The sequence below is a fragment of the Panthera onca genome, chromosome B4, assembly GCF_046562875.1.
Source record: "Panthera onca isolate mPanOnc1 chromosome B4, mPanOnc1 haplotype 2, whole genome shotgun sequence".
NCBI classification, from domain to species: domain Eukaryota; kingdom Metazoa; phylum Chordata; class Mammalia; order Carnivora; family Felidae; genus Panthera; species Panthera onca.
In genome coordinates, this window is record NC_138345.1 from 133,824,628 (window position 1) to 133,849,566 (window position 24,939).

The following is a 24,939-nucleotide window of genomic DNA, read 5'->3' on the forward strand; positions in this document are numbered from 1 at the left end:
CTCAGGTCATGATCTCACCGTTCATATGTTCAAGCCCCACATCAGGCTCCACGCTGACCATGCGGAACCTGGTTGGGATTCTGTCTCCCTCTGTCTCTACTCTCCACCACCCCCCCCCCCCACCACCCCCTCCTTGCAATAAATAAACTTAAAAAAAAAAAAAAAAACACACTTAAAAATACATAGATTCCTGGTTTCTTTAGAGATGGAAGGATCTAGCATATTTGGCCCTGTCTTCCCCACAGCGGCACCACAGCCTCTCACTAGAGTAATGGCTGCTTGTCATCATAGTTGTGCTTTTCCCACTTCATCTCAGTTGCTCCCTTTTCCCTGTTTCAGATGCCTGGTCTTTCCCACTGACTGGTACTGACTGCCTGGTCTCTGCTGGCATTTAGCTTGCAACACTTATCTGTGTTATTGACAGGGAAAAAAGTTCCTTGTATATTAGGTGAAAATTTTGCTTTTATGTAAAGTGTAGATGAATATACATGTGGAAAATTAAAACTATACAGGTTTATCTCTATTCTCTAATTTTTATATAGTGAACATAGGGTATATATGTAATTTTTAGAAATCTTGCACAATTGTGGATAAAAGAGTATATGAATAAATGTTCAGAATTCTCTCCAATATTCAATTTGACTGTATTATAGTTTTATTAGGAGCAATATTAGTGGCAAATCTTGATGGATTTAGTTAACTTGAATTGCACTAACCCACTTAGTTGTGTGATCATTTCTGTTACTAGTTAGTATAGCACACTGTAGGCTTCTCTTTAGAGTGTAGTCGTCACAAGTGTGTCTGAGATTTGAGTGCAGTAGCACTTTGGGTCAGGAGGTGTCCAAGGCAGAGTTGGGTCACTACAAGCATCCTGTCTTTTCCCACGGTGCTATAGAAATATTATTTGATCTACACGATGATGTGGAGAAAAGTTGGAAGGTCTATGCTAGAAGATGTGCAAATAATCCATGAAAACACTAGAAGTTACATACAGTTGACCCTTAAACAACCAAGGGGTTAGGGGCTCCAACCCCTGCACAGTTTAAAATCCACATAAAACTTTTGACTCCCAAAAAAATCTGTTGACCAGAAGCCTCAGGGATAACAAACAGATAACACATATTTTGCCTGTTAAGTATGTTAAATACTGTGTTCCTATAGAAAAATAAGCTGCAGGAAAGAATCATAAGAAATACACATTTGCCAAAAAAGTCCACATGTAAGTGGACTTGCAGAGTTCAAATGTTGGTCAAGGGTCAACCGTGTTTACATATTGATGTCTTTTTTAATTCTTTCTACTTTTGTATTTAAGAGGTGTGCACAATATGTAGAGCAATAGAGTACCTGAATTATTTAAAGTCAGTGTTCACAGTGGGTTTGTGCGCATAAAAACACCTATTATTGGGGTACACAATCAAATCTGGTCACTGAACAAAATCTGTAGCTGTCTGTTGAAGACATTCTCCTGCATAACAACCAAAAACAGCTTAATTCAAACAGTTTAGTCAAATAGTAGCATATTAAATGCTATAATAGCCTTTCTCTTTTCTTCAAAGTTAAGAATTTACATTATTTTCTTGTCAGCACTGAAAGAAAGCATAGGATATACTGTAATTATTTGGAGGCTTTTCTTATATTCCAGAACTAACAGTTTTCTTCAGGTTCTTGTCTAAATTCATAGCTTTATTCTTTGGAGATTCAGGCTGAATTTTTCAAGATACTACTAAAGATATTTTGTGTTTTGTTTTTTTTTAAACAAAAGTGCCGCTTGCCAAAGATGATTTTCTAACCATTTCTCTATTCTACCCTAGATGGCCCTCTGCCTGACCCATCTATGATCCGTGGCAGTGTGCCAAACCAGATGATGCCTCGGATAACTCCACAGCCTGGTAAGTTATGAAATAAATCCATATATTTATTTAACCATGGCTTTTTTTTTTTTTTCAGAGTAAGCTCCACGTCCAACATCCAACATGGGGCTTGAATTCATGACTCTGAGATCGAGAGTCCCATGCTCTACCAACTGAGCCAGCCAAGTGCCCCTCACCATAGCTTTTTTATTTTCAAAGTTTATTTGTTTTGAGGGAGAGAATCACAAGCAGGCTCCACACTGTCATCGTGGAACCCAATGTGGAGCTCGACCCCACAGACTGTGAGATCGTGACCTGAGCCAAAATCAAGAGTCAGATGCTCAACTGACTGAGCCACCAAGGTGCCCAACCATGGCTTTTTAAAACAGTCTCTGGTGTACTATAAAATTATTCTTGGGGCGCCTGGGTGGTTCAGTTGGTTAATCATCTGACTTCGGCTCAGGTCATGATCTCGCAGTGTGTGAGTTCAAGCCCTGTGTCAGGCTCTGTGCTGACAGCTCAGAGCCTGGAGTCTGCTTCGGATTCTGTCTCCCTCTCTCTCTTCTCCTCCCCCGTTTGCACTCTGTATCTCTCTCAAAAATAAAGATTAAAAAAAATTTTTTTTTAAATACTATTCTTGTCACCTTAATTCCTGCCTCAGCCCAGCAGCGTGTATCCTACTTGAGAAATCAGAACATATTTTGGATTTGGAGCCCAAGGAGAAAGGAAGGGTGTGGAACACAGTTTGGCTGGCAGGTGGCAAAGACATGAAATGGTTGAGCATCCATTTAAAAACAACCAGTCCAAGGGCGCCTGGGTGGCTTAGTGGGTTAAGCGTCCAACTTCAGCTCAGGTCATGATCTCACGGTTTGTGAGTTTGAGCCCCGCATCAAGCTTGTGCTGACGGCTCAAAGCCTGGAGCCTGCTTCAGATTCTGTGTCTCCCTCTCTCTCTGCCCCTCCCATGCTCATGCACTGTCTCTCTCTAACTCTCAATAATAAATAAATGCTAAATTTTTTTTTTTTTTTTTTTTTAAAAAAACAACTGGTCCAAGCACCTAGGTGGCTCAGTCGGTTAGGTGTCTGACTTTGGCTCAGGTCATGACCTAATGGTCTGTGGGTTCGAGCTCTGTGTTGGATTGTGTGCTGACAGCTTGGAGCCTGGAGCCTGCTTCAGATTCTGTGTCTCCCTCTCTCTGCCTCTGCCTAGCTTTTGTGCTCTCTGTGTCAATAGTAAGTGCATAAACTTAAAAAAAATTATTAAAAATAAAAACAACCAGTCAAGATGGATTTTATTCCAAATTGTAAAATTTTATTCAGAGACCTTATGTTAAGTAACAGTGTGGCTGTAAATGGAACCAATTCATTCACAGTTGAAAACCGGTTCCTTTATTTGTCCTGATAAAATGTCACAGAATCAGAATTCTGTCTTTAGTTCTCCAATTCCATGAAGGCATTCAGATCTAATATTTTGTACTTACTCACAGGTATGAATCAATTTGGCCAGATGAGTATGCCCCAGCCCCCAATTGGACCCCGGCAAACCTCTCCTCTTCAGCACCATGGACAGTTAGCTCAGCCTGGAACTCTCAACCCAGTAAGTTTGACATCTTTGGGTAATTATCTTGGCCTTTAACATTTAAAAATCCTTTTTATCTGTTTGTACTTTGTAAACAATGCTTATAGTTGCTTAAATAGCTAATTATAAGTGAGTACTTTAATCTAGATTTTTATCTCTAATTCTATTGTATTTGGCCTTTATTATACACTTAATAAATGATTATATATGTGTTTTGGAGTTGAGGGTAGTTATTTTTTTAAAGTGGAGTAGGAAAAAACTAAACCATATACCATAATTAGGCAGGCAGTAAATACTAAAATCCCTAATTTTTATCTATCTCTTTTACCTATAAATTGTTTTTAGAAATGTATCCTAAAGAAATCATCACTAAGATACCAAAAGGATATCATTTGGAGAAAATTCATGTTAAGGATCTTGTATACTCTGTTTTGGGGGGAAAAAAAAAGTGGCATCCTGAATGTGCAGTAGGGGATTCACAATGGTTAAATTATGGTACATTCATAAATTGTAATGCTCTACAAGCAATAATTTCAGAACTTACATGTTGGCATAAAAGCTGTTTACAGCCTTAAATGAAAAACCAAGTTTCTAAAGTGTATGTATTATAGGATCCAATATAGTTAACTCTCTTGATTATAATCTGTGTAAAATAAACACTTAAAAAAATTTTGTTTCCAAGTACTATTCATAGTCCTAGTACTAGAAAACTCATAAGAGCATCCAGTCACCTTTCCCTGGAGTCTCATTGTTTAGTAGTCTGCACACTTTGATAGTCCTCTCTCTTTTATAATGCTCATCAAACATATAGCCTACCCAGGTAGGAAACTGTCTTTTGCAAGAATGATGGAGGAACAATTGCTTGGTTCTAGACACTGGAGAAGAGGGACTCTGAGCATCTCACTGCTCCTTATGCAGTCCACCTTTCCATGTTAACCCCAATCCTAGCCCTTTGAGAGTTAGCTAGCGCCTCTAATCCTCGAGCCATTTTGGAGTTGTCTAGCATGTCTTGGTGCCATACTGCCATCATTATAAGATAAATATCTTATTGTTGTGCCAATGCTGTATACAAAAGCTGTGGCTGAACTTGGTAGCATTCATGGTCCACAAATACTTGAGGATTGTTACCTTTTTTTTTTTTTTTAAATGTTTGGTGAAGTTTTTGGCCTTTGGTATTTCATAATTTCTCTATTAAAGGCCTGTATTTGGGGGGGGGGTGGATTTTAGACATGAAATGTAACAGTCCTCAAGATAAAGCACATTTCCACTGGAGAGTACCCTCATGCCTCCTTCTACTTAATTCCTATCCCCTTTAGACAACGGATACCATGATTTCTGTAACGTGGATTAGCTTTACTTGTTTCTTAACTTCATATAAATGGGATCATTCAGATGTACTGTATTGTGTCTGACCTTTTTGGCACAACATGATGGTTTTGATGTTCACCTACACTGTTGTTTATATCAATAATTCATTTAAAAAAATTTTTTTTAACATTTATTTTTGAGAGAAAGTGCGTGAGTGGGAGAGGGGCAGAGAGAGAGAGGGAGACACAAAATCCAAAGCAGGCCCCAGGTTCTGAGCGGTCAACACAGAGCCTGATGTGGGGCTCACACTCATAAGCCATGAGATCATGACCTGAGCCGATGTTGGACGCTTAACCAACTGAGCCATCCAGGCCACCCAGTAATCCCATTTTTTATTGCTGAGTAGTATTCCATTTTGTGAGTGTGCCACAATTTGTTTATTCTTTGCTATTGATGGACATTTCGAATATTTCCAGTTGTTGACCATTATGAATAAAGCTACTATAAACATGTTTTCACCAAAAATAAAAAGAAAGAGATGTAACAGTCCTCAAGTGTTTGTGGACCATGAATGCTACCAAGTTCAGCCACAGCTTTTGTAAGATTTTAATTGTACCGATTATGGAGTCTTATAATTTGTGATGTTACAATATCATGACATGAGCAAAGACCTCGTGAAGTTGTAGTTCATGATCACTTAACAAACAATATGCAAAAGCAGTTACTTCTGTACCTTGTCAGGTGCATTTGTGTATTGGGAGAATCGGTTTGTGTGTAACCTCCTGTAATTGCTTTAGAGTAGGCCTTGGTCAGCTTTGAGGGTGTTCTCCACTATCTTTGCATGAGAGTCCAATGTTGCACACTTTCTTCCTTTCCTACCCCACCTTCCCCTCAGCAGAACCAGAGTAGTTGGGGATTCTGGCTGTAGTAGAATAACCACAATGAAGCAATTTGGTGCTCTGTGTTCATTCTTTCCCCCCTCTGCAGCCAATGGGCTATGGGCCTCGCATGCAGCAGCCTTCCAGCCAGAGCCAGTTCCTTCCCCAGACTCAGTTCTCAACACAGGGAATGAATGTAACGAATATGCCTTTGGCTCCGTCTGGCGGTCAGGCACCGGTGTCTCAAGTATGTCCCACGGATGGGTTTTTTTTACTTGTTTTTGTGATCCTTGAAACTTCTCTTGATCTGGCAACAAATAATGGGTCAAAATAGATGGTTTTTTTTTTTTAAAGTTTTTAATAAGAACAATTATGGACATATGGTATTCTGAACATGAGTTTACCATGACATAACAATGCTACTAATTGTTACAAACAAAATAGATTAAATTGATAGTTGTAACCATTTGTTAAAGTAGCGAACACTTTTTAAAATGAATTCTGAACATGAGATTACCATGACATAGCAATGCTACTAATTGTTACAAACAAAATAGGTTAAACTGATAGTTGTAACCATTTGTTAAAGTAGCGAACACTTTTTAAAATGAATTCTGAACATGAGATTACTATGACATAGCAATGCTACTAATTGTTACAAACAAAATAGATTAAGTTGATAGTTGTAACCATTTGTTAAAGTAGCATACACTTTTTAAAATGAAATCTTAGAATTTTAATGCAAAAGAACTGTGACTGAAGAGAGCAGAGCCAGGCAGAAAATACTGTGGACTCAACTGTCCCGTGCCCCTACAGTGGCTGTGGCCATTCTAGTGGGTTTTTTTGAAGCCTACTTAATTAAATACTACATTGGTTGGATTATCTGAAGACATGCCCCCAGTAACAAGATTTTTGACATATTTTGAAGTGGAAGCATATTGCATATAGGCTGCCTATGTAATTACTTCTTGCATTGTGTTCTGAGTTGTCATCTTGTTCTGTTTCTCATTTAACAGGCACAGATGTCCAGTTCTTCCTGCCCTGTGAATTCTCCTATAATGCCTCCAGGGTCTCAAGGGAGCCACATTCACTGTCCCCCTCTCCCTCAATCAGCTCTGCATCAGAATTCACCCTCTCCAGTACCTAGTCGCACCCCCACGCCTCACCACACTCCCCCAAGCATAGGGGCTCAGCAGCCACCAGCAACAGCAATTCCAGCCCCTGTTCCTACACCTCCAGCCATGCCGCCTGGGCCACAGACCCAAGCTCTCCATCCACCTCCAAGGCAGACACCTACACCGCCACCAACACAACTCCCTCCCCAAGTTCAACCTTCACTTCCTGCTGCCCCTTCCGCCGACCAGCCGCAGCAGCAGCCTCTCTCACAGCAGAGTACAGCAGCATCTGTTCCCACCCCAACGGCACCGCTGCTGCCTCCGCAGCCTGCAACTCCAGTAAGCAGAGACACGTGTTTTGGCAGAATCCTTCTAGCTGTACCCTAGTGTTAGATTATTTATGTGCGGTTTGTATTCTGTATTGTGCCGTCTCCCCAGTTAGACCAGAATCTCTCTGTAGTTAGGGACTTTCTTTTCCTTCCTGTTCTTGCCATTGTAGTACCTAGCATGGAGGGAGCTCAAAGGTTTTGTTTAGGTCCGATGTTGACTGTGGTGTATTTTGTCTTATACTCCAAGGCTTACAGGCATGTAAGTGGGGTGGCAAGCAGAAAGAATCCATAGTATTTTTAGTACACCACGTAAATTTTATATATTTTAAAGAATCTTTTTTCAGACAGTCTGACCTGTAATATTTGAGAGCAAACGAACAAAACCATGGATCTATGAATGTCTGTGGTCCGAGCCAAGGTTAGAAAATCATGACCTAAAATGAGAAAAGTATGGGTCTGAAACAGTCTGTAACTTTCTTGTGAGAGGCTCATTATGTATGTAGCAGAAATGCAAGTTCACATCTATAGTTACATCGTTACCAATTCTCTGTGTCAGGGCATAGAACTTTCTACTTGTTAACTGATACTTAATATTTTAGTTTCTGTCCTGTTAGTAAACCAAGAAGTCCCATGAGTCACAGCTACTTCGTAAAACACCATAAGTAAACAACTGGTTCATCCCAGCCTCTGATAGGTGAGGAACGGCAGAGTGCACAAAGGGAGCTTTTGATTCAGGTAGTTCCTGAAAATACTAACTACCCGGTATGAGGTTTCTTATTGGAAGACTTAGGATAAAGAAATTACCAGTTATCCCGTTAAAACGTGGTGAGTGTGGGAGTTCATTTTATTCTACTTCTGTACATTTGCAGCTTTTCCCGCTGATAAGTTCAAAACAAAACAAAATAGCCAGTCATGCTTCTTTTCTTTCCACTTCTCTGTAAACGTGAGCTCTTCGGAGGCAGTCAGCTCTACGACCCCATCCCTCCCGCACTGCCACAGAATGACAGCCAGTGCGGGCTCTCTTAGTACAGCAGCCAGTCGGCCTTTGCGAGTCCTCAGTCTCTTGTTCTTAAGCACAGTTTACTTCAAGGGAGTGAAATAGGCCGAGTACACGAAAGCACCATAAACGAACAGAATGATACTAGCCTCAAAATAGGTGGTTAATCATACCATCCTGACGCGGAGCTTGAATTCTGGTTGTATACGTGGCAGACTTTTGTGTTTTTCCCCCCTCTTTTCTGTCCAGCTTTCCCAGCCAGCTGTAAGCATTGAAGGGCAGGTATCGAACCCTCCATCTACTAGCAGCACAGAAGTGAATTCTCAGACCGTTCCCGAGAAGCAGCCTTCACAGGAAGTGAGAATGGAGGCTAAGATGGAAGTGGACCAACCAGAACCGGCAGATGCGCAGCCGGAGGACATCCCAGAGGTGAGGGCAGGGCAGTGGCCGCTGTTACTCGGGTAGCACCTCTGTCTAGGGACCCCACGAAACCTGTTACAGGAAAGTACTCTGGTAATTGGGTCTCATTTCATGATTTCCACACGAGAAAGGCATTTGTCCACAGGAGAGAGTAAATAAGATGGTGATCTTACTGCTTCCTGGTGACAAGTCTCTGGAATAATAAAAATTTCACCTTGTCTTTCAGACTAAAGCAGAAGACTGTAAAATGGAACCTACAGAAACAGAGGAGAGAGGCACAGAGTTAAAAACTGAAACAAAAGAAGAGGAAGACCAGCCGAGTACTTCGGCTACCCAGTCATCTCCAGCCCCGGGACAGTCAAAGAAGAAGAGTAGGTCTCTTAGGCTCTCTTGGTCCTGGAGGCAGGGGAAAAAACACAAACTTTGAATAGATGGGGTCGGGTTCTTGGTCTCAGAAATTGACTTTGATGTGATTTCATTAAGCTTGGAGCCCTTTTGGCCTGGTCTCTGTGTTATTACTGGTGTTGGAGAAGACTTTGTCTTTCCTGTGGTAGGTATATTTGCTTCCTGCGGTCACTGGGTCAGTCACACCCTTCCTTTCTCCAGGGTTGGGTGTTTAACAACCTCTCAAAATTGTCTTTTCTTCAGAGGAAGAAATTGTTACGTACCCTTGACTAAAACGCAAGAAATAGTAGCAGCGATAATAAATAGTACTACGTATTGTCAGCCTACTGTATGCGCCAGGTACCATGCCACACACCTGTACTCTCCCATCTACTAACTTTACAACAACTCTGGGCAGTTACTGAAAACCTGAGGCTGTGCAAGGTTAAGTAGCTTGCCCCAGCTCACTCAGCTGGTTAAGTGAACCCAGGCAGACCAATTTCATTCTGCTCCCAGCCAGCTCCTAAATATTAATGAGTCAAACCGAGCAAGCAGCTCAGCTTAGTACAGAGTGTTAGACTCTGTTTAATTCCCACAGAAATTGATTTACCAACTTTGGGACTAGGACTTCTTAGGGCTCTAGTGACACTCTCTATGGCACAGGTAGGGCTTCTTTCAAGGGAGGAATCTGCTGGCTCCTAAAGATGCTGTATATAAAGGTGTTCCATTAATACAATGCAACTTAAAATGTTGGGGTTAAAAATTTACTTGGATTTAAATAAGGTTTATATAATCAAGGTGTATTTTAAGGTAGGCTGCAAGGAACCCAATCTCACTGTTAGGAATCTGTCTTTAAAACGGCTAATTTCACAAGTTTGTTCAACTTTGTTCTTTTGAGCACAACCAGATATGAGAAACAAAGAATCCTCTCCCATCCGTTTAATTTTTTTCATGGCTGCCCCACTATGAAGTGAAAAATATCTAAAGTACTAACAAATAAGCTATCTTGAAGATAAAATTATTTTGTAAACAGAAGAAATAACAAGGCCTCTGCTCAGAGTGTTTTAAAGCTCAAACCTGGACCCTTAAGAGTAGCTTCTTAAATAATAGCTTAAATTAATTCCATTTGGGACACACCAGCAAATCTTTCCTGACTTTAGAAACATACCCAAGTACACTGGAAAGAAATTTGATCAGTTGAGTCTGTTGTTTGGGCAATAATAATTTAGTTCTCTCTTTGTTTAGACTTGAACCTACCATTTGTCATTAAGATAATAAATATATGTATTCCTCCTAAGCTCTAAAACATCAAGCAGTTTAATGAGGGACTCTTCCCACCAGGGGTTCTGATTCCTTTAGTGGTGAGACAGTATCAGGTCTTCTGACTTGTTATATACTCTTCTCATGAGTGAGGACCTCTTTCTGTCCTTCTTTGACAGCACACTCCCCTCTCCCCTGCCATCACTAATATATTTTGGAATTTTTTTTGACCAGTGTCTTCATAAATTTCTGGAATGCTTAGGATGCTGTTTCTACTTGGTCAAGACTATTTTAACTGAATTTCTGATTAAAAAGTAGCTGAGCTGTTTAGGGTATTTAAAGCTGACTAGACATGGTGTCTACCTGACACCATTCAAAGGCGCTACCTGATGTGGACCAAAAATTAGAAATAGGAAGTGTGCTGTAAGTGGTATTTCCGTGGAGACGGTATAGGCAGTTTTGTGTTTTGTGGCTCTTGAGATTTGTTTTAATAGCTTCAGCTTGAGCGTTTTCTTTTTCTTTTACTTAATTGATAACTAATTTCAATTGTGCTCTTAAGTTTTTAAGCCAGAAGAGTTACGACAGGCACTGATGCCAACATTGGAGGCACTTTACCGACAGGATCCAGAATCCCTTCCCTTTCGTCAACCTGTGGACCCTCAACTTCTAGGAATCCCTGTAAGTATGTGGTGGTATTTTTTTTTTCTTTTTTCTTTTTTTTTTTTTTTTTTTTAGTGTTCATGCAGGTGAGTTGAGGGAGGAGCAGAGGGAAAGTGGGGGAGAGAATCTTGAGTGGGCTCCATGCCCAGCATGGACCCCAGTGCTGTGCCATGCTCGATCCCCTGACTGAGATCGTGACCTGAACCGAAATCAAGACTCAGACGCTTAACCAACTGAGCTACCCAGGTGCCCCTGTGGTGGTACTTTTGATTTTTTTTTTTTTTTTTTTAATTTGTTAACAGCTTTATTCAGGTATAATTCACATATTATTCAAGACACTCAAACTGTACAATTCATTGATTTTTGTGTATTGACAGAATTGTGCAGCCATCACCATGGTCAACTTGGGATCATTTTCATCACCCCAAAAAAGAATCCCTGTGTCCATGAGCCCTCATGCCCATTTCCTCCCCCATCCAACCACTAGTCTACTTCTGTCTCTATGGATTTGTTTATTCTGGATGTTTCATTAAATGGAATTATATAGTATGTGTTTCTTTGTGACTGACTTCTTTCAGGGTTCATTCATAATGTAGCATGAACCAGCACTTGATTCCTTTTTATGGCTCAGCAATACTCCATTGTACGGCGATACCACATTTTTGTTACCCATTCATTAGTTGATGGACATTTTAGTTGTTTACACTTTTGGGCTATTGAGGATAGTGCTGCTGTGAATGAACATTCATGTATAAAATTTTTGTGTGGTATATGTTTTTGTTTCTTTGGGGTATATACCTAGGGTCGTGATTACTGGGTCGTAGGCTTATTTATTTTTATCACCTGAGTAGCAGTAGCTCTGGTAGAAAAGCTGGACCAAATTAACTTCCTCTGTTTTTAAAATTGCCTTTGCGGGGCGCCTGGGTGGCTCAGTCGGTTAAGCGTCCGACTTCGGCTCAGGTCACGATCTCACGGTCCGTGGGTTCGAGCCCCGCGTCGGGCTCTGGGCTGATGGCTCGGAGCCTGGAGCCTGCTTCCGATTCTGTGTCTCCCTCTCTCTGCCCCTCCCCCGTTCATGCTCTGTCTCTCTCTGTCTCAAAAATAAATAAAAAAACGTTTAAAAAAAAAAAATAAATAAAATTGCCTTTGCACACCAGACCGCTGGCACACTTCATTTGAGGCTTGTCGGTGGTATTGGATAAGGCAGTGGAGTGCTTACAGGGGCAAAATTCATTAGGAACTTCTTTTTTCCTATATTTTTGAGGCCTTAGATCACTGAAGTTCACTGGGCTTAGTTTTCTCAAGAGTCGGCCCCTTTTAATACTAAAATGTTAAGGCTGTTTTACTTCTTGGTGTTTCAATGGATCACACATACACTGTGGTAAAGTATCTGGAGTTGTTTTAGTAGATCATCAGCCTGCTGTCTGAAAAGTTTATGTAGTGACTCTTGTTATTTCTGCCCTCTGAGTTGCTTCATATCTCTGTAGCCTAATAATTTAAAGAAGTGATAGGTATCAACTTAATTCCTTGGACATATAGTCAGGACAGCGACTTAACTTTTCTGGAAAATCAATGATTACAGGAAGACACACCATCTACCTTAAATATACTGAGACTTTGGGGTAATGTTGCTTGGTGTCACTTACCCTTCTAGGATTACTTTGATATTGTGAAAAGCCCCATGGATCTTTCCACCATCAAGAGGAAGTTAGACACTGGACAGTATCAGGAGCCCTGGCAGTATGTGGATGACATTTGGCTTATGTTCAACAATGCCTGGTTGTATAATCGGAAAACATCACGGGTGTACAAATACTGCTCCAAGCTGTCTGAGGTCTTTGAACAAGAAATTGACCCAGTAATGCAAAGCCTTGGATATTGTTGTGGCAGAAAGGTAAGAAATTTTTGCATGGTAAGAATTATTGAAAACTTGACTAATAGAATCCTGAATCATCAGATTGTAAACTCATAATAGGGCTTTGGATCTTACTTATCTATGGGTGCACAGTGCCTGGCACGTACTGTTGTTTTCTTGCACGCCAGTTCACATGTAGCTCCTCTTGTCCCATTGAGTTTTTTTGCTAAGTGGCTGAAGGATATGACTGCTAAGCCTACCTCAGAGTGGTGCCATAATACTGTACCGTAGTCTCTCCTTACCTGTGGTTTCACTTCCCACCATCTCAGTCAACCATGGTCCAGAAGCAGAGATTCATCTTCTGACGTATTGTCGAAAGGTCAATATCGTTTATGCTACATCACAGTGCCTCCATCGTTCATGTCCCTTCATCTCATCACCTAGGCATTAGATCTTCTGTCATCACAAGAAGGGTGGGTACAGTGCAGTAAGATATTGAGAGAGGCCACAATCACGTAACTTTTATTACAGTATGCTATTGTAATTGTTCTATTTTATTACTAGTTATTAATCTCTTACTGTGCCAAGTTTGTAAGTTAACTCTGTCATAGTTACGTACGTATAGGGAAAACCACAGTATGTATAGGGTTTGGTGCGGTCCACAATCTTAGGCATCTACTAATGGTCTCTGCCTGTGGATCAGTGGGACTGCTATAGTATAGTCAACTAGAATGGTTGTGGTTCTGTGTATTGCCTTGGAAACTGAAATAGCTCGTTACATAAATGAGAACTAAGAATTCACTGACTTTTGTTTCTGATTTGCCAGTGTAAATATTCTAGCTTGTCTTGCAGGTGTGTGTACTATTTAACAAATGGTTTCTGTTGCAGTTGGAGTTCTCTCCACAGACACTCTGTTGCTATGGCAAACAGTTATGCACAATCCCTCGTGATGCCACTTACTACAGTTACCAGAACAGGTAAGCTCAACTATGTGTGGACCATGGTCCGTGTATCCGTGTGTCCAGGGACTGCATGCGGATGGACCAGCACACATACATTCGTGGTCATGTGTACCTTGCTTGAAAACAGCTGTACAGCACAAGTTCTGATCCTAGCATTCTGCCTTTTTTGCAGAATTAGTGTAGTTTTCTAGCAGGAAGTAGCCTTCTGTCAGTTATCTGGCCCCTTATTTTTTATAAGGCAGGAACTCTAAGCCTTGGGAGGTTAAGCAGCTCACAGAGTTGGTGCCATAGATGGGATTACATCCTGGCCCCCGCTTCTCTTTCCCATTTCTGTTCACAGCTTACCACAGCCTGAGGCAAACTGAGAAAATTTGTGAACGAATTAGTGTTTTCTTGTCCATGAAACTGCTGCTATCGCCTTTCCCAAAAACTATCCACAAACTTTTAACCAAAAGTTTGTTAGCCAGCTGTATCATTTGGGATATGTTTCATTTTTGTGTGCAGCCTCTCCATAAATTGTTCTTCTCAGAGCATTTGAAAACAGGATTCAGAGTTTCTGCTTTGCCCGGGTTAACCATATAAAAAGGAGTACCTCCAAAAATAGGTCTGCACCAGACTTACTTAAAAAGACTTGCATATGACAGTGGATGGTAGAGTTGTAATAAATTAGGTGCCCCTGCTTTATCTTCTCCTGCCCAAACAATGGCTGTAATCCCAGAGATGGCATTCAGTAATCTATTTTAACTAAGATCTGTCTCCTAGATTCATTAATTAGCCTACAATATAACATGCACAGAATGTTTACTGGGGGCTCTGAAACGGTAATAACAAAGCTGGGCAGTTAATATCTTTTAATAAAACCAAGCTCATGGTGGTGGTTTTTGCTGAACTTGTGTGCTACAGATGCATTTCCAGCTTTGAAAAAGTCGCTCGAACTTTTTGTTTTGATGACCAAAAGGTGCACTCTCCTAATGGTTTGTTGTAATCATTAGAATCCATAGTTTTTCATTCTTAATACCTGGGAAAAACCCTCAAGTTGTTAAAAGCACTTGCATTTTAAAAAAACAAGTTAACAACCGGCATGAAGTTCTTCTCATGCTGCAGTCTTGACATTTATACCAGTTTGGAGTTTTTAACATGAATCTACAGTGTTCGTAATCTTTGTATCCAGAACATGTCATCACGTGCCTGCACACGCCACTGCCTTTCTTTCTTGCCTTTTAAACTATGTCGGTTGATGGCTACGATCCATATTTAAGCACTTGTGCAGATTTTTCATTGAAAAATAGAGAATTTTTTAAACTTATATGCATTCCTTGGGAAGCAAAAAGAAATTTTGTGGGTTTTTTTTCAACCCAGGGTTGGTTTTAGGTAATTGCTTCCTGATCTTGTATTCGTAGTGAATTTTTTGTTATTTATTTTGCTGTTATTGGAAATGGGGAGAAGTGTGTGATTGCTATGTTTCAGTAATAGATTAGCAATTCTTCTCTCTCCAGTATGTTTATCCTTCCCCTTTTTGATTATTTGCATCAAATAGCATTAATTACTAAAATGAAAGAATGTAGGTCTGTGTAAGTGATACTTTTTTGTTTTATTTGCTGTAATCATTTGCTGCTTGTGATCCCATTTGAGATATTTAATGCTAATCTGTGCTTTGCCTTGGCTTTCTGCTTTGTGTTGTCTTGTCTTGCTTTTATGTTTTTTGTTGTCCTGCAATCCCTCATTTCTTCGTTTGTTTTGTGTTTTTTTTTTCTCCCTCATGCTTGTCGTTGTCTGCACTTGGCTTTGATTGCAAAAAAAAAACCAAAAACAAAAACAAAAAAACAAAAACAAAAAAACCCAAACTGTGGGGCCCATAAATCTGCATCATTGAATGTCCTTGTCGCCGTTGATGACCTGCTCTCTGCTCCCGTCCCCCTCCTTGGCCTGCTGTGATTGGTGGCTTCGTTGCTTGGCTTGGGCTGTGTTGTGTGAACGGAACAGTTCACCCCAGTATGGCCTTCTTGCCGACAGGTATCATTTCTGTGAGAAGTGTTTCAATGAAATCCAAGGGGAGAGCGTTTCTTTGGGGGATGACCCTTCCCAGCCTCAAACGTAAGTAACTGCATTATTTTGGAAAGTGCTGTCTTGGTGTGTTGTCAAGTGCTGATGCTAAAGCTTTTTTAAGTGGTCTTGAGTTACATGGCCCGTGTAGTAGCCGTTAGCCAGTTTGCTATTTAAATACAAATTAATGAAAAGGAAATAAAACATTATACTCACGTTGCAAGTGCTAAACAGACATTTGTGGTTAGTGGCTGCCATGTTGGTCAGCACAGATAGAGAACATTTCCGTCACAGCAGAAAGTTCTGTCAACCCTAATCTAGGAAATATATCAACACTGGATGGTCATTTCGATCTCTCTCCTTTTTTTTTTTTTTTTTTTTTTTTTATTTTTTTTTTTTTCAACGTTTTTTTTTTTTATTTATTTTTGGGACAGAGAGAGACAGAGCATGAACGGGGGAGGGGCAGAGAGAGAGAGGGAGACACAGAATCGGAAACAGGTTCCAGGCTCCGAGCCATCAACCCAGAGCCTGATGCGGGGCTCGAACTCACGGACCGCGAGATCGTGACCTGGCTGAAGTCGGACGCTTAACCGACTGCACCACCCAGGCGCCCCTCGTCTCTCTTTATAAGGAAACAATGAGCTTTTCGCCTAAAAACTGGAAGGCTGTAGTGCAAGAGAACTTTATTATTAACGGTTTTAAGTTTGAGGGGAATTGAACAAATAACTACCTTACAGCCTTCATCACGTAGCCATTTATTAGAGTGACCTAGAAGAGAGAGACTGGTTGGGTGTTTGCAGTCTCACAAGCTCTTGCTAAATGCCAGGACAAATTTCAGACGTAGGCTAAATTAGTTAATAGTTCTTCTGATCGCTAAGATGTAGTTACTGTGCTTTTAATATTCTTGGGTTCCTTCTTTCCTGGTTTAACCTATAATAAGCAGAAGCGGTTCAGAACATTCCAAAAAGTAAGGAATTGTTATATTACTAGTTAATATAGGGCTTCTGAGGAAAAACTGGTTCGCTTTTCCAAATTAAGTCTTAACGTTGCACTTTTCCTTCAGTTACTATTGAAATATGATGTGGTAGAGTCTAGCCTTAAGGAAATTTTCTGCCCTTGGGTGAATTGAATTAGGCTGACAGCTCTTAACTAGGTTTCCCTGATGTGGAAAGGAAGGCAGCCTTACCGTTGGTACAGTTGAGTGACTTGCCACATGTCCTAAACCTTAGGACGGTGCATCTCTTACACTGAAGACTATAGAAACCCCCATCCGATTCTGCAGGTCTGTAGTGGGCCTGAGAGGCTGCATTGTTGACAAGCTTCTGGGTCTTTCTGCGCTGCTGGTCTTTAGAACACACTTTGAGTTGCAGTGCCTTCGGTCATTTAGAGAATAATGTCTAGAACCATAACCAGTAGGAAACGGTTTGAAGGTGGAGATGTCCTCATTTTTGTGAAGGGGAGTCGCAGTAGTCACAGTTGGGCCTCCTGAAGTTTATTCTAGGTGGAGAAGGAATAAGACTGTTAGCGTCTGTATTTGTGAGGCTAGGAGTTGTGTGGTATGCTAGATTTCAGGATAGGAGGCCATGTGAAAGTCTTAAATACTATAAAATGAAGAATTTTTACCCTTTAAAATTACCCTTTCTGGGTAACTGTAAATAACCTGAAATAGGTATTCTTAATATTGAGGCTTTTTTTATTTATATAAAAAGTTGTTTGACTAGAGTATTAATTTTAGTGGTTTAGCTTCTCCCATATACACCATCTTTCATAGCTCAGTCTAGGAACATTCAACTATTAAATGATACAAATACTAGGGGCACCTGGCTGGCTCAGTCAGTGGAGTTATGTGACTCTTGATCTCAGTGTTGTGAATTCAAGCCCACATTGGCTGTAGAGATTACTTAAAAATAAAATCTTTAAAAAAGAAAAAAAAAAGGTATAAACACCTAACGTTAAGAGTAGTAGACAAGATTTAAAAAGGAAAAGAAGAGGGGTGCCTGGGTGGCTCAGTCAGTTAAGCATCCAACTCTTGATTTCGGCTCAGGTCATGATATCCCAGTTCATGAGTTCAAGCCCCGTGTCAGGCTGCGCTGATGGTGCGGAGCCTGCTTGGGATTTTCTCTCTCTCTCTCCGTCCCCCTCTCCGTCCCCCTCTCCGTCCCCCTCTCCGTCCCCCTCTCCCTCTCCGTCCCCCTCCCCCTCTCCCTCTCCCTCTCCCTCTCCCCCTCCCCCTCCCCCTCCCCCTCCCTCCCTCCATCTCTCTCTCTCTCTCTCTCCCCCTCTCCCCCTCTCTTTCTGCCCCTCCCCTCCTCGCTTGTTCTCAAAATAAATGAGTACATCTATGCATACACATAAATATAAAATTACATATATATAAATGTTATAATATTTAATATATGTTAAAATTCTCCAGAAAGAAAAGAACAGACTCATGTTTCCAGTTGTTGAGTTCCTGGGTTCTCCATTTCCTATAAGGGGAAATAGATTTACTATAAATTCCTTTCTAAAAACAAAGGCATTCCTTTATGTTATTGTACGTTTTGTGGGAGCCAAGAACGTACCTGTTTAATGATATCCTCAGTATTTTCTTAGAAGTATAATTCGTTTACAAGATTTGTTCCTTTGGTTAGAATAGTGGTCAGACTGCTCCTCTCTCCATATCACTTTTGCTCATTGTGTCCCTCTTTTCTCCTTAGTACAATAAATAAAGAACAATTTTCCAAGAGAAAAAATGACACACTGGATCCTGAACTGTAAGTAATTTCCCTTGAATAATCAGTACACTTTGGTGTTCCTTCTTCCTTCGTTCTCTTGGTTTGCAGAGGCAGTGAGATGGTTCTATATCCTGAGGATACCTGTACATAACATACGTGCAGCATAGATGGTAGAAAGGTGGAACTTTGCTTTATAGTCCATATTCGTTGAGATTTCACTAAATCCAACTGATAGTTTGGTGCTTTATGGGCCCATGTGAAGCCACAACACACCTCTGCTCGGTGTCCTGTGTTCTATCCCTGTTTCCTGGTGCATTTTCAAACGTCTTCATGCTCCCCTACTTTGTAGCCAGGCCATTCAGAGCACTGAACTGTGCCAGTACTCTGGGCACGCCTAAAATGGGTAGGATGGTGTCGGACTTCTTTGGAAGTTTAAAAAAGCAGCAGTGAACTTTCACTTATTACTGTCTGCCCACAGTCCATTTAAAATGGTCACATTCAGGGGCACCGGGCTGGCTCAGTCGGTAGAGCGTGCAACTCTTGATCCCAGGGTTGTGAGTTTGAGCCCCATGTTAGGTGTAGAGATTACTTAAAAATAAAATCTAAACAATTAAAAAAAATGTTCCCATTCGGTAGCTTAACTTAATTGCTTTTGAATTTTGTTCTGCCTGTTAATATTAAAGAGCTTTTAAAAACTGAAAACCTTTTTAAAAAAATAGCTATTAATTCATTTCTTTGAATGTGATGTTTGGCTATCTTTTGAATTGTTCAGAAACCAAGGGAAATGTTGGGAAATTTTGATTTGGTTAAAGTTTGGATTTCATCTTGACTTGGCTTTTCATTTTCAGGTTTGTTGAATGTACAGAGTGTGGAAGAAAGATGCATCAGATCTGTGTGCTTCATCATGAAATCATTTGGCCATCTGGGTGAGATGGCAGTATTTTTTCTAGAGTTACTTTTCATTGTGCATTTTAGCAAGTTTTTGGTTTTGCAGTGGGAATGGGAAGAGATAATTAAAATTCACTTTTAAAACATTTAGTAAGCTAGAATCCAAAAATATAGGTCTTTTAATTTGCATGCATTGCTTTAATCCAAATACAGATATTTTACTCTGTTGGTTTTTAAAGTTCTCTTGTAAAGAATCTATATCAAAAATAAATGTTTTTGAAAAATCAGTAGAGATAAGAAATCTCTAGCACCTGAAAACTAGCAAAGGGGTGTGTTAGAAGCAATTAAAGTTGCCAGGTTTTGAACGCTACTTATACTGGCAACAGTAGAAAAATTAGAAGATCTGGAGGGTGTCGATGGGGCAGCTCTGTTGTTACCTCTGAGAAAATGTCATGCTGTAAATGATATGCTAAATGGTGATGCTGGTTAGGATTTGATGTTTTGGGGGTTGGACAGTAAGTTTCATGGCTATTGTCCAGTGAAGACAGAGTTTCATAAAAATGACTAGGTATGGACTTTAATAAACAAGCTATTCTTGAGCCCCATGTTCTGTTTCTGAATATTCTCCATGTATTTACTCAAGCTTCATATTATCAAAGACTTTGTCAGCAATGAGTGGATTTTTGTCCATTCTGACACTTGTCTGCTACTCTGGGTCTCCTTTTACTCTCCAGGAATGGGAGTTGATCCCAGCTCTGTTCCAAGGGTGGGAGTGTCTATGCATGAAGTGACTCATTCAGATGGGATCTAGGGGTGCCTGGCTGGCTCGGTCAGAAGAGCATGTGACGATCTCAGGGTCACAAGTTCGAGCCCTATATTGGGGATAGAGATTACTTAAATGAATAATAAAAACTTAAAGATGGGATGTCTGCACTGCTCTACGCTTTGTTGATGCTGGTTTGGAGGTCACAGAAAAGAGGCAGCTAATCTACACATTTCTCAAAAATAACACACAGGGAAAATCACAGTCATTTGATGTGTATATGGCTTGTCTTTAGATATGCCTTTTGCCTGTTCTCCTTAATTACAGACTAGGTAGGAATAGTTGAGAGACTTGCAGTGATTCTTGCAATTTAAGGTCAGTCACCTGGTTAATGAGCGCTTGTATGTTCTCAAGTTTTTGTAAGAAATTCTGCTTATGCACACGTCCTTAAATAATTCAGACAAAGAGTGTACCTTCTAAATCTGTTGGTACTGGGGCTCCTGGGTGGCTCAGTCTGTTAAATGTCTGACTCTTGATCTCAGGGTTATGAGTTCAAGCCCTGCATAGATACGTAGATAGAGATATATAGATACATATAAATAAATCTACTGGTACTCCTCTCAAAGTGTACTTATTTACATTCCTGCCAGTAGGCATTTGGATTTTTGCCAATGTGATTGGCCAAACAAATTCTTGTTTTCATCTGTAATCCATCATCTTGTCACATGTCAACCAGTTTAAATGCTTATATGTTTATATGCTTAACATTTCCTCATGGTTTTTTGCATGTTTTTCAATTATGGTTTTTTATACTTTTTTTTTTCTTTTAGTGATTTCTTCATAATGCTCTTTGTATATTAACTCGTTAAATATTTAGAAATATTTTTCTCAGGTTGTCTTTTGGATTTAACTTGGTACATATATATGGTAAATTTTGTGGCATATGTTACTTTAAGTGTTTCTCTAAGCTGTGTAAGCAAAGTTCTGGTTTACGTTTTAGATTTGTCTGCGATGGCTGTTTAAAGAAATCTGCACGAACCAGGAAAGAGAATAAATTTTCTGCTAAAAGTAAGTTTCATTCTTACAGGTAAATCTTGGCAATACTTCACTGAAGCATAGTTAAAAATAACCATCCAAGGGGCACCTGGCTGGTTCAGTTGGAAGAGCGTGTGACTCTTGATCTCTGGTCATGAGTTCAAGCCCCTTGTTGGGTATAGAGATAACTTGTAGGTAGGTAGGTAGGTAGGTAGGTAGGTAGAAAGAAAGAACTTAGATAGAACATAGATACATAGGAAGGAAGGAAAGAAAGAATAAACCATCCAAAATGAATTTTCTTCCTTCAACCTTATTTAAAATATTTAATTGAGCAAAGTCAGAACCAAAACCCAAAATTTTTTCTATAATCTACCTAAAGGTAAATAGTAAATGTACTTTGTGGTGTAAAATTCATTAGACCTGGGGCTCCTGGATGGCTCAGTCGGTTAAGCTTCTGACTTCGGATCAGGTCATGATCTCATGGTTTGTGAATTCAAGCCCTGCATCAGACTCTGTGCTGATAGTGCACATGATAATAATAAACATCACTTAAAAAAATTTTTTTAACGTTTTATTTATTTTTGAGACAGGGAGAGACAGAGCATGAACAGGGGAGGGCCAGAGAGAGGGAGACTCAGAATCTGAAACAGGCTCCAGGCCCTGAGCTATCAGCACAGAGCCCGATGCGGGGCTCGAACTCACAGACCAAGAGATCATATCTGAGCTGAAGTCGGCTGCTTAACCCACTGAGCCACCCAGGCCCCCCAATAAACGTTATTTAAATGTTTAAATAGGGGCGCCTGGGTGGCTCAGTGGGTTAAGTGGCCGACTTCGGCTCAGGTCATGATCTCGCGGTCCGTGAGTTCGAGCCCCGCGTCGGGCTCTGTGCTGACAGCTCGGAGCCTGGAGCCTGTTTCGGATTCTGTGTCTCCCTCTCTCTGACCCTCCCCCGTTCATGCTCTGTCTCTGTCTCAAAAATAAATAAACGTTAAAAAAAATTAAAAAAAAAAATAAATGTTTAAATAAACATTAGAGAAATTCATTAGACTTAAGGGAAAAAATTGTACATGTGGAGGATATGTGGTTTTCTTGTTTGTTTGTTAATGTTTCTTGGAGGGAGGGAGACCTCTGGGGGTAGGGGGGCAGACAGAAAGGGGGAGACAGAATCTGACGCAGGGCTCAATCCCACAAAACGTGAGATCGTGACCTGACCCAAAATCAAGATTCGGATGTTCAACTGACTGAGCTACCCAGGTGCGCTGGATACATGTTTTTCTTTTTCCTACATTTCTTCATATTTGGGGCATTTCTTAACAGGGGCCACATGTGGAAATATTTGTCCAGAGTTGCCATCCCATGAGTCATTACCTCAGTTTTATCCATACCATTAGTTGGGGCTTCTTTTATAATCTTGATTGGGGATTTGGGGGAGTGGTAGTCAAAGATTGTATCATACAGTTGGTATTATCTCGCGATAGTATTTGATTTAATTTTGTAGATGCCTTTGCAATTTTTTGCTGACCGACAGGTTGCTTTTACTCCTGCACGGTTTTTCCTAATACCCAGCCATTGTTATTTTTAAATATTACTACTAGTCAAGGGAAAGTGCATATGGCTGTTCTTTGTTTTAACATCTGAGATTGGACATTTTTTCAACTAAAAGGTTAGGGGAGAACATTTAAAAAGTATTGGCTACCAGGGCGCCTGGGTGGCTCAGTCCGTTGAGCGTCCGGCTTCGGCTCAGGTCATGATCTCGCAGTTTGTGAGTTCCAGCCCCGTGTCGGGCTCTGTGCTGACAGCTCAGAACCTGGAGCCTGTTTCGGATTCTGTGTCTCCCTCTCTCTCTACTCTTCCCCACTCATGCGCACGCTCTCACTCACTCGCTCTGTCTCTCAAAAATAAACATTTAAAAAAAAATTTTTTTTTTTAAGTATTGGCTACCATGCCTGCCTCACCTATACTAAAATCTATACTAAAATTGGAATGATATAAAGATTTGCATTGCTCCTGTGCAAGGTTGGTACACAAATTTGTGGAATAGTCCATATTTTTTTAAAAATTGTTTTCAAGTATTGACCACATTGTTTTTTGTTTTTTGTTTTAATTTTTTTAATGTTTTTTTTTTTTTTTTTTTTTTTGAGAGAGCAGGGGAGACACAGAATCTGAAGCAGGCTCCAGGCTCTGAGCTGTCAGCACTGAGCCTGACACAGGGCTCGAAGTCATGAACCATGAGATCATGACCTGAGCCAAAGTCCGACACTTAACCGACCAGGCCACCCGGGAACCCCCACATTGCTAGCTTTTAATAAAAGTTTATCCTATTTATACCAACAGAAATGATATTTGATATTGAAGTCTAAGACTTGATAGAAATAAATTTGCACTGTGGTTACAACTGAACTTTTCACTTCTACATTCCTAGGGTTGCCATCTACCAGGCTTGGCACCTTTCTGGAGAATCGTGTGAATGACTTTCTTAGGCGACAAAATCACCCTGAGTCAGGAGAAGTCACTGTTCGGGTAGTTCATGCTTCTGACAAAACCGTGGAAGTCAAACCAGGCATGAAAGCAAGGTATCTAGTAATTTTCCCTTTTCTTCTCCTGTGGTTCTGCAAATGCTTATACAGTCACTGCTGATGATTCTGATGAGGTGTTGTGGTTTTTCCCTCTAATCTGAATTGTGTAGGTTTGTAGATAGTGGAGAGATGGCAGAATCCTTTCCATACCGAACCAAAGCCCTCTTTGCCTTTGAAGAGATAGACGGTGTTGACTTATGTTTCTTTGGCATGCACGTTCAAGAGTATGGCTCTGACTGCCCTCCGCCCAACCAGAGGTAGGAATTAAACATCTGCCTTCCAATTTAAATGGGAGTTTGAAGTTTAATAGGCAAAAAGCATCATGGGCAAGAAACTGATGTACTTGGTTTGGAAATGGAAATGTGGATTCTCACTGCTCAGTAACACTCTTCTGTGGCCTTAGTATATCAGGAAGGGGATATGAACAATAGCCTCAAATCAGAAGTGGGAAGCAGTGGGCTTAAATCTAGATTGTGTTAACAAGTACCTTGCCTGAGAGGTATGTGAAAGAATGTCACACAAAAAAAGTTAGGATATGGTTTTGAATTTCTTGTTTCCAAAATAGTATAAAGGCCAGAATAAGAACACTGCCAGAATACATTTGGATCCATAAATACTGATTCATATACTCTGCTTCAGGCTCTACCGGGTACTGAGATTAGAATAGAGCCATAGGCTCATGAAACTCCCCTGAAGTGTTCACAGTCTAGTCATTTATCTGTGACTACGTGATGTGCATTACAAATGAGGTAAAAAAAAAGAAAAAAAAAAAAACCAGAAGAGAGAAAATATAATGTCACAAGTCACATAAGGCGTTGGTTTCTTGACTTGGTTTCTTTCTCCCCACTTCGTATAGGAGAGTTTACATATCATACCTCGACAGTGTTCATTTCTTCCGTCCTAAATGCTTGAGGACCGCAGTGTATCATGAAATTCTAATTGGATATTTAGAATACGTCAAGAAATTAGGGTAAGAATATTGATCAATACTATTTTTACTTTTTTTTTTTGATCATTTATTTTTGAGAGTGCGCGAACAGCGAAGGGGCAAAAAGAGAGGGAGACAGAGGATCCGATGCAGGCTTCGCACTTACAGCACAAAGCCTGATGCGGGGTAGAACTCAAAATCCGCAAGATCCTGATCTCAGCCAAAGTCAGACACTTAACCAACTCAACCACCCAGGCACCCTGATAAATGCTATTTTTTAAAAGCAATTAGCTTAAACTAACTAGGTTTTAAACTAATCACTGTGTTGTTGTGGTAAGACCTAAGTTAAAACGTACAGATATGTGACTTTTTGGCCCCTTTTCTCAGTGCTGCCAG

General features: G+C 40.4%; 2 protein-coding genes, 1 long non-coding RNA gene and 1 pseudogene across 16 annotated transcripts in view; 3 read left to right on the forward strand and 1 right to left on the reverse strand.

The window, feature by feature from the left end:
* LOC132693683 (uncharacterized) overlaps positions 1-24,939 on the forward strand; it is a 189,912-nt gene that overhangs the window by 119,675 nt on the left and 45,298 nt on the right. The window lies entirely within an intron of this gene.
* EP300 (EP300 lysine acetyltransferase) overlaps positions 1-24,939 on the forward strand; it is an 83,736-nt gene that overhangs the window by 49,891 nt on the left and 8,906 nt on the right. The window contains exons 11-26 of the mRNA XM_078449406.2: positions 1,812-1,889; positions 3,337-3,446; positions 5,724-5,861; positions 6,631-7,068; positions 8,305-8,484; positions 8,702-8,846; positions 10,679-10,797; positions 12,434-12,673; positions 13,523-13,611; positions 15,610-15,690; positions 18,336-18,392; positions 19,202-19,279; positions 21,005-21,072; positions 23,462-23,612; positions 23,726-23,872; positions 24,472-24,585. Of these exons, the coding sequence (XP_078305532.1) occupies positions 1,812-1,889; positions 3,337-3,446; positions 5,724-5,861; positions 6,631-7,068; positions 8,305-8,484; positions 8,702-8,846; positions 10,679-10,797; positions 12,434-12,673; positions 13,523-13,611; positions 15,610-15,690; positions 18,336-18,392; positions 19,202-19,279; positions 21,005-21,072; positions 23,462-23,612; positions 23,726-23,872; positions 24,472-24,585 (2,233 nt within the window). The remainder of the gene's footprint in view (positions 1-1,811; positions 1,890-3,336; positions 3,447-5,723; positions 5,862-6,630; positions 7,069-8,304; positions 8,485-8,701; positions 8,847-10,678; positions 10,798-12,433; positions 12,674-13,522; positions 13,612-15,609; positions 15,691-18,335; positions 18,393-19,201; positions 19,280-21,004; positions 21,073-23,461; positions 23,613-23,725; positions 23,873-24,471; positions 24,586-24,939) is intronic.
* The window catches only part of LOC132677018 (uncharacterized), a 76,641-nt gene continuing 64,659 nt past the window's right edge, over positions 12,958-24,939 (reverse strand). For 12 of the 14 annotated variants that reach the window (XR_014137991.1, XR_014137990.1, XR_014137989.1 and 9 more), the window contains 2 exons: positions 16,826-17,136; positions 16,379-16,569 (listed from right to left, as the gene is read on the reverse strand). Coding sequence is in view for 1 of the 14 variants with exons in the window: in XM_081796275.1 (XP_081652401.1) it covers positions 17,082-17,136 (55 nt within the window). In the remaining 13 variants the exon portion in view is untranslated. Of the gene's footprint in view, positions 13,091-16,378; positions 16,570-16,641; positions 17,137-24,939 lie in introns of those variants that run through there. The other 2 variants (XR_014137992.1, XM_081796275.1) reach the window with 2 other exon arrangements.
* LOC132660468 (U6 spliceosomal RNA) lies at positions 22,997-23,091 on the forward strand (annotated as a pseudogene).